The sequence below is a fragment of the Macaca fascicularis genome, chromosome 15 (assembly GCF_037993035.2).
Source record: "Macaca fascicularis isolate 582-1 chromosome 15, T2T-MFA8v1.1".
In the NCBI taxonomy this organism is placed as follows: domain Eukaryota; kingdom Metazoa; phylum Chordata; class Mammalia; order Primates; family Cercopithecidae; genus Macaca; species Macaca fascicularis.
In genome coordinates this window covers 47,439,107-47,448,970 of record NC_088389.1, presented here as the reverse complement: position 1 = coordinate 47,448,970, position 9,864 = coordinate 47,439,107, and the positions used below count along the sequence as shown (strand labels likewise).

The following is a 9,864-nucleotide window of genomic DNA, read 5'->3' as shown; positions in this document are numbered from 1 at the left end:
AGTATATCACGGAAACCCAGAGAAGACAAACGTAACACAGCTTTAGGATGATATGGAATTTTTCTCCCAGGAGGAGAGGATGGTCAAGCTGAGAGAGGTGTGAACTGAGTGGAAAGGAGGGGAGTAGTATTCCAAGAAAAGGGAACAGTATGAGCAATTCTTGGAGGTAGGAAAGCTGTATACAGGGAACCATCAGTAGGTTGTTGAATATAGGAAGCTGAATGGGGCTGGGCACAGTAGCTCACGTCTGTATTCCCAGCACTTTGAGAGGCCGAGGTGGGATCATCACTTGAGACCAGGAGTTTGAGACCAGCCTGGGCAACATAACCTGACCCTCATCTCTTCAAAAAATAAAAATAAATTAGCCTGCTGTAGTGGCAGGTGACTGTAGTCCTAGCTACTCTGAAAGGATCACTTGAGTTCAGGTGGCTGAGGTTGCAGTGAGCTATGATTACCCCATTGCACTCTAGCCTGGACAACAGAGCAAGACCTTGACTCTGGAAAAAAAAAAAAAAATCATAATAATACTAACATACAACAAAGCATGCAGATTCCAGTAAAGCCTGTCATATTCGGCAGATTAGGCAGGTTTAAATATAGTTTTACGTGATGATGAGCCTCTAAAAGCTTCTGAGCAGGAGGGACTATCTGAAAAAAGATAGAGAATGGTTAAGACCCAAGACAGAGAGAAGTTACAAGGACTATTTGGTTAATAAAATCTGTAGGAATTGGAATGGGCTGAATGTGGGAGTGGGGGTGGGGTGAGAGATGGGGAGGAGTGAGGACTAAATAAACCCAGATTTCTGGTTTGAGTCCAGGAGAGTGGGCTGCTGAATCCAAAGGCCAGGACACCTATACCTCTGGGAATACAGTGATGGTTGCAAAAGGCATCTGGTATTGTCCTTCTGCCACTGTCTTAAAAGGGATTCTAAAAGGATTTTCTTGCCCTTGTTCCTCTAGCCCTACACTTGCGTTACTGGCCTACGTGGATACTCACCAGCTGGCTGTGTCCATCATTGCAGCCAAGTCTGAGAATTCCTGATTATACTTAGAGCCTGTGGAGCTGCTGACACAAACAGTCATTAGCAGACGACCCTTTTGCAACAAAGTATGCTTTAAAATGTAAACCGTGGAGGCATTTTCCTTGCGTTGTCCAGAAGGAACTTTGTCCTGCGTGAGCCTGGATTAATCATGAGAGAGCTCGTCAACATTCCACTGGTACATATTCTTACTCTGGTTGCCTTCAGCGGAACTGAGAAACTTCCAAAAGGTTGGTTTGAGCAATCGTGTCTTCTTGTTGCCTTGTCATGGTTGTAGAGTGTGTGTACGAGATATGTCCACCACTGATTTATAGTATGGTGGGCTTCAGTTTTACTTGAAGAAGGGTGAGATGTAGGATGAGGGAGGAAACTATATACATAAGCAATTGGTTGTGGTCTCTTCTCTACCAACATTTTCTTCCAAAGTTCTGCAATAAAAGGCTTAGCCACATAGTGCATGCAGAGCTCTGACTTCTAAGGCAAAACGTAAGCATGTATACTGCAAGTTATCAAGGTCTATTTTGTTTATGCGTATGTCAAATTTCAGGGTGGTCTAAGTGGATGATGAAAACCTTTTCGCATCAGGTTTGCCAGGAATTGAATCAACCCCCTTCTCAGACATCCAGAGCATTGGCTTCTGAATGAAAATCACTTTTATTTTCAGTTTTAGCTTTGCCAAACACTTAATAAATATTTTAGTTGCTAAAAATTGGAAATACAGAAAGACATACACAATTTGCCTGTGTAGTAAACCCGGAAGACAATGGATTCTAAATAACTTTGAGGCTGGAGTCATGATTTGGCTTGGCAAGAGATGGCAAAAGTTTTTTTCAGAGCCTTTGGAATGTACCGGAAATAACACCACCTCAGGGGAAAGGAAAGCAACTTAAGAAACTGACAAACACCTGTTGCAGTAGCAAGAATGTCCAGTGATATAGTTTCTGGCCAGTGTATTATGAAACTGGGACTAGCGTATTTTAAATCAGGAAGACTGGAAAATGTGATTTACAAAGTGACTAAGGGCATCATTGAAATCTTTTTTAAAAAAGACATGAGAAAGCAGATCGAGTGGTATCAATAAAAGAGTTTTCAAATTAAATGTTATACCACAGAGTTAAAAGGGTTTTTTGCTTTAGGACATGTTCACATTAATCATTTTCCCTTTATATTAATCAAAGCACTGAAACGGTTTGTATTGTGTAGGTAATGAAGGTGGTATCTGCATATAGATGCAAAACGTATCTTTAGATTTTGTGGTAAAGAATTTTCAAATTAAATGTTATACAATGGAGTAAAAAGAGTTTTTTTTTTGCTTTAGGACATGTTCCAATTAATCATTTTCTCTTTACATTAATCAAAGCTCTGAAACAGTCTGTATTGTGTAGATAAATGAAGGTGGTATCTATATATAGATGCAAAACATATCTTTAGATTTTGTGGTTCACTAAAAATTCTGGAGCCATACGGTCAAGGTTCACATGCAAATAAGATATGGGTTTCTTCACAAACAATCCAGTTTCACAGATTTTTTTGTTTAATTTTGTTGCTTCTCTTTTTCCATTTTACTTGAGTAAAATGGTATCTTCAAATGTATTTAAACATTTAATTTCTAACGAATACTTTAAGGCATCTACAGATAAAAGAGACTCCAGATCTTTTCAAACAGCTAATAATAGTTAGAAGGACTTAACATTGGCTTCAGATTATTTTAATACTTCCTGATCAAACAACGGATGTCCGGTAAGGCCCCACTTGGATGTTTGAATGTATGGGTCGTCCTAAGTCTTATTTGTATATTTCTAAACCATGCAGTTACATAAAAATGATAGGGTTAAATACTAAAATACAGTCTTATAAAGAGCAGGACCATTTATTTTGATGATTCAAATAAGGATTTGTTGCACACATACACAACCCCCAAAACCTCTCTATCTGAATAAATCTTAAATTATATGCTAGAAAGAATTGATTTTCATTTCCAAACTTCACAAATAAAGCCCTTAATTCAAATGCACACTATCTCTAGTTTGAAAACATTGAAATATAGCGGCATCGAGATAACAAAGCCAAACATACTGACTTTTAAATAAACTAACCAGTTCATTCATCCAATTTCATTTCTTATAATTTACTTACTACTAGAATTAGGTTTTAAAATCAAAAAATTAAAACAATTTTTTTCTCAGTCTATTGTACCATAAAATCTAAATTGGTATGAGTTTAACATCACCCTTAGCCAAAACACCATGTCTAGGAGAACAAACATTTATTTACTACATATACCAGTTCTGAGAATAAATAATATCATGAAAGTACAGTCCTTAAAATTCTAAATGTTGAAGGGTGAGGAATACATTGGGAGAAAAGAGCCACAATAAAATATTATTACTATCATTATTATTATTTTTTGAGACAGAGTCTCGTTCTGTCTCCAGGCCTCAGTGCTGTGGTGCGGTCTCGGCTCACTGCAACCTCCTCCTCCCAGGTTCAAGCGATCATTTGCCTCAGTCTCCCAAATACCTGGGACTACAGGCGCATGCCACCACGCCCAGCTAATTTTTGTATTTTTAGTAGAGACAGGGTTTCACCATGTTGGCCAGGATGGTCTCCATCTCCTGACCTCGTGATCTGCCCGCCTCAGCCTCCCAAAGTGCTAGGATTACAGGCATGAGCCACAGCGCTGGTCATTATACTACTGAAACTAATAAAAATGGCCCACCCAAACTATTTCTACTATTTATAGAAAGCTACTGTTTTCCCTATTCTTGGCAGACAGTAATAACAAAAAGAGTTTTTTAGATAATATACCTCTTCCTAAGTCCTTTATCATGATGAATAAAGGAAATTGCACAATATGTATTACCTAAAAAATTGACATATTTAAAATAATACAAAGTATTCAGGGGATTCTTTTCTGACTTTCTGCACATTATTTTTTGATAAAAATTAATATCCAACTTTGTAGAATTCATTGTTCATAGTTTTCATTTTAGTTTAATTGAGACTACTGATGCCCAAAGATAAGGGGGAAAATTGTCTTTCTGAATCATTTCAACTAGTGATGTTTTCAGCGATGAATTCAATGCCATAACCCAAGTAGTAGAATTTTACAAACTGTCATTTATGAAAGTAGCCAATGTTTCACTGGATAACTGGCTTAACCATATACATCAGTAACACTTAATGCTTTATCAGGGAGTATGAAATGTATGGTGCGATGTTAGATTCTGCAGGAGTATAAGAGTTCATGTAAGCAGCTCTGGATTTGCTTAATATGCACAAAGAACTGTCAAATGTCTTACTTTCAAAATACTCCACTTACTACAAAACCTTGAAGTGTTTGAGTGTAAATGATGTTATCTTTAGATAGATTTGAATAACCTCCTCCTTTAAATTATATGTATATAAGGATAGGATTCACAGATTTGACATATGACTAAGTCAGGACTGACACAGCTGTCATTGAAATCCAGGACACACAGTCCTGGATGAATATTTTATATTGACGTGCATTGAAAGAGTTATTCATTGCATGTTTGAGTAAACAGAGTTGCTTCAAATATTATTGACCTTAAAGAAAAGAAGGAAGGAGCAGAAATTTCAAGATCTCTTTAAACTCTACCTTATTTCCAAAGGTAAATGAAGTAGGCAGCTTCTCAGTGAAATGAAACCTGATGTCATTGAAGAAGTGTAACAAGTGAGGGGTGGAAAGGGGGCCTGAAGGGAGTGGCTGTATTCAGGAAGATGAGAGGATCACATGGGCCATGCTGAGGACCCAGCTGGGGCTAGGAACTGCAGCTTTCTTTATAATGCCCCTGACCTGAACATTTGCTGCACTATACCCAGCAGTGCTATGTGAACATAGGGTAGTGAGGACAGATGGCTGGATTAATTCAGGATTGGCACTTTCCTGGTCAGTATAGCTAAAGAACTAGAGAGTAAAAGAGTTGGAGTTATATGGCAGCATACCATGCGGACAGTTTGGATCATGAAGCAAGTAAAACAAGGATATTTAAGGCTTGGAAGAGAAGGTTAAAAAGTTTAAACCAACCCCAGAGTGTTTTGTTATACTAAAAAAATACTGCATTCATAATGTTAAGAGAAACACGAATATTTTCCAAGTCAGAGCCCTAATTTTACTAAAATAGAAAGGAGCAAATACACCTTGTTTCTTTATGTACTCAATCATTGGGTCATGTCAATCAAAAAATAATCAGTCAAAAGTTGGAAGTCAATGGCCATATGCGAGAGGCTGTAAAATACAAATGAAAAGTAATGTCACGTCCTTCTCATCAAGAAGTTAATATCCAAGTCAAGTTTTTCTTTGGGTCCAGAAAAGGATTGTGTTCATTTTCATGTATTTGTTATTCATGTAGTCCTTGGATTGAGAGAAGAAATAGTGCCCTAGTTTAAACAGGCTCTGGCTGAGATGAAAGCTGGATAGAATGAAAGTCAACAAGAGACAGTGTGCTGAGTCAACAAATATCATTAAATACAACTGACCCATGTGATTGTGTCAGTGAAAACTGGAAAACAGATTTGGATAATTGGAAATATGGGCAATGTGGACTTTGCATTCTGTGTATAGAAACTGATATTGATGTACATCTTCTCTTTATCCATCTGTGCATAATCAGTATGATCTTGAAGATGCAGTATGTCTTAGAGAAAGGAACCAACTTTAACCGCAAAGTTTAGCTAGTTCAGCTCTATCACTTCGTATTTTTGTGATATGTAGACAAGTTATGTAACCATTTTTAGTATTCATTTCTGGTCTGCAAGTGGAAATATTAATAGTAACTATCTTTATGATTTTTTGTGATAAATAAGATGATGAATGAAAAGTATAATGCATGGCACATACCAGATTCTTAATCAATTTTAGATGCTAATATTAGTAAAAACAGAGTCAAACTTCACATAAGACTGTTATGTCACTGAATCTTATGGGAAGGTGTTAACCTAATAAAGTTCTTAGTAACACCTTCCATATGTCTCCATGTCTATTTTCCAAGACATTCTAAGACTTACTTCTTTGATCTTAACTGATCTCAACAGTTCATGTGACACCTCCAATGTGTCACCTCATTGGAAAGATAATATTAATACTAAGTCTATTACCTCTGCCAGTTCTGCATCTGTGTATTGAGTGAAAATAAAACTAGTGCATAAAGTTTCTGTCTTATAAAAGTAGTACATGGTATTTAAGGTTGATTTTGAAAACACAAAATACATAAAATTTAAGACAGAAAAAATCACCCATTCTTCCAGGACCAGTAACACGTTAGTTTATTTTCTTTCATTTTTTTTCTATGTATTTTTTAAAGTGCTAATAATATTGTGCTACATGGTATTTTTACTTAGCACTAAAGCATAAGTGTATTCTATATTATTAATAATCTTCAAAACATCATGTGCAGTGACTAATATTCTGTTTAGATAACAGTGCGCTAATATATGTTTAATATTCACGTCACTGAGAAAAAAAGGCCCAGATTTGTTGCTCTCATTGATTTCTGCAGTATAAATACTCCATAGTAAAAGACTCCATCTTGTCTGTGGCCAATCTCAAGCTACTCTCAAATACTGAGCACTGAGTTGGGAAACAGCATGTGTAGTATGCCTCCTTCATATATTATTTCTACCGCACAGATACATTAGAGATAACCTCAAGAACTTATATAATAGTAAAATGTAGTTAAATCATTAGGAATGTCAAGTATTACTACTTTGTTTTTAATATATTTAATTATAAATGTATACAACTTAGTTTTTAATAATGGTAATATATAACAATCACCTCTGAAAATCCCTAAAAAATTACCAAGTGGCTCTTGCAAACCTGTGGAAGACAAAACTGTGTGCCTCAATCTTCTCCCACTTGACTGCAATTAGTAGAATTTAGTACAACTGATGTGTTTTCCGCAGTAAAAGTCACTTATATGTTTTTCTATATGTGAGATTATTTCCTTAGGATAGATTCCCAGAAATGATGATGATGATGATGATGATGATATTATTATTATTATTTTGGAGATAGAGTCTTGCTCTGTCACACAGGCTGGAGTACAGAGGTACAATCACAGCTCACTGAAGCCTTCAACTCCTAAGCTCAGTTGATCCTCCCACCTCAGCTTCTTCCCAAGTAGCTGGGATTACAAAGTGTGTGCCACCACGCCGGCTAATTTTTAAATTTTTTGTAGAGATGTGGTTTCCCTGTGTTGCCCAGCCTGACCTCAAACTCCTAGGCTCAAGTGATCCTCCCACCTCAGCCTCAAAAGTGCTGGGATTACAGGCGTGAGTCACCAACCACACCCAGCCTGAGATAAAATATTAATGGTATAATAAATTTGAATGTAATAAAGACAAGGAAAACAATTGAACAGCCTGGGTTTCTTTTTCTAAATTATAGAATCAAGTAACATTTGCCCAGTGCTCCATGTGGACCAAGGACAATTTTAAATGGTTTCCATTTATTTAGTCCTTGTGACAAGCTTATGTGGAGGCTTTATTATTATCTCTAGCTATAGCTAAGACACTGAGGTTAAGTGTGGTCAAGTGACTTGCAGAGCAAGTGATGGAGCTGGGATGTGAATTCAAGTCCTGTGCTACTTTGCCTCTTAATGGCTAGTTGCTCAATAGTCTTTCTTTCTTTTTTTTTTTTTTTTTTTTTTTTGAGACTGAGCTTTGCTGTGTTGCTCAGGCTGGAGTGCAGTGGCACGATCTCGGCTCACTGCAATCTCCACCTCCTGGGTTCAAGTGATTCTCCTGCCTCAGCCTCCCCGAGTAGCTGGGATTACAGATGTGTACCACCACACCCAGCTAATTTTTGTATTTTTAGTAGAGACGGAGTTTCACCATGTTGGCCAGGAATCTCTTGAACTTGTGATCCGCCCCGCTTTGGCCTCCCAAAGTGCTGGGATTACAGTCATGAGTCACCATGCCTGGCCTAGTCTTTCTTTTTAAACAGTAAAAGCATTCAATATCATCAATTAACCGTTGGGCCCATTGTTAACCACACCCCCCAAGCTTCATAAAATATTGTTTTTGTTCTTTATCTCTCAAAATCTAGATGATTATACTATTAATTGCTTATTTCATTCATTTGTTGTTTAGAAAATAACTTTATATTGATACTGACTTTCTCAAACTCTATGAATTACAAGTTTGCTTCCATTGCATTTTGAAAATTAACATTTCTTTGGCATTCTATCTGCTACAATTTTTTTTCTATTATGAAAGCAATATGTATTCATTTTTTAAAAAAATCCTGTAAGATACAGAAAAACAAAAATATAAAATTACACATAATGCTCATAGCAAGGGATAAATGCTCTTAGCATTTTGCTATTCATTCTTTCAGTCTCTTTCTCTCATATATGTGTGTGTATATATATGTGTATATATGGTGTATATATACACGTACGTACATGTGTATGTAATTTTATTTTTTAAATTTTAAGTTCTGGGATACATGTGCAGGATGTGCAGTTTTGTTACATAGGTAAACGTGTGCCATGGTGGTTTGCTGCACCTATCACCCATCACCTAAATAAATGGGCTCAGCATGTATTAGGTATTTTTCCTAATGCTCTCCCTCCCCCAATCCCACCTGCTGACAGGCCCCAGTGTGTATTGTTCCCTTCCCTGTGTCCACGTGTTCTCATTGTTCAGCTCCCACTTATAAGTGAAATCATGCGGTGTTCGCTTTTCTGTTCCTGCATTAGTTTGCTGAAGATAATGACTTCCAGCTCTATCCATGCCGCTGCAAAGGACATAATCTCATTCCTTTTTATGGCTGCATAGTATTCTATGGTGTATATGTACCACATTTTCTTTATCCAGTCTATCACCAATGGTTACTTGGGTTGATTCCATGTCTTTGCTATTGTGAATAGTGCTGCAATGAACATAGGTGTGCATATATCTTTACAAATTTCAGAGGCTGTTACTTCATTGAGGAAAGAGAAGCATTTACATAAGAAGCTCTCTCTTCAGCTCCCTACCAGCAAAGGGGAAAAACCTACCTCTCTGCATCCATCTTGTCCTCCTTCTCCCTCTCTGTGCTTTAAGAGGACTTTCTCCTCCCATCTGTGGTTAACCTGTCTTTTCCTCTGAGCCCCACATTTATCTGCTTTCTTAGGGACCTATTTCCTTCAATTATCTCCTGTTTTTCTCCAATGTCCTACATTTTTGCTTCTACTAGATGCTTTCAGTCAGCATTTAAACCCACTCTTGTCACCATACTCACCTCCAGCACCATGCAGCCCCTTTTTTCCCTTCTATTGTTAAACTCTGCTGCAAAAAAATGTCTTCCTTCTCCTCTTAGTTTCCACTTCCTTATCACCACCTAACTCCCACCACTGCAATCTGGCTTCCACCAAATCTGCAAGCACCAAAATCAACATGACCTTCTCATCAGGAATGGGCACTTTTAGGTCCTTATTTAACTTAACCTCTTGGCAGCATTTGATTCTCCATCTTTTGTGAAATGTGTGCTACTCTTGGGCTCTGCCAATAACCTCCACTGGCTTTGCTTACAACTCTGGTTTCTTCTTATTTAACTTAACCTCTTGGCAGCATTTGATTCTCCATCTTTTGTGAAATGTGTGCTACTCTTGGGCTCTGCCAATAGCCTCCACTGGCTTTGCTTACAACTCTGGTTTCTTCCTCTCAGTCTCTTTTCTAAACTTTTCATTCTCCCACCCATCTTTTATAAATGTTTGTATTTTCTTCTAATGGGCTTAGGGCACCAACCTCCCTCCGTCTTCAGGCTTTCACAGTTACCGTTTCCTCTGCCCGGAACACTCTTTTCTCTCCACTG

General features: G+C 37.5%; 1 protein-coding gene across 3 annotated transcripts in view; it reads left to right on the top strand.

The window, feature by feature from the left end:
- Window positions 1-944: 944 nt before the first annotated feature.
- Window positions 945-9,864, top strand: part of MUSK (muscle associated receptor tyrosine kinase) — a 131,046-nt gene continuing 122,126 nt past the window's right edge. For all 3 annotated transcript variants that reach the window (XM_065530235.2, XM_005581093.5, XM_074016827.1), the window contains exon 1: window positions 945-1,270. In XM_065530235.2, the coding sequence (XP_065386307.1) occupies window positions 1,192-1,270 (79 nt within the window). In that variant the 5' untranslated portion in view covers window positions 945-1,191. The remainder of the gene's footprint in view (window positions 1,271-9,864) is intronic.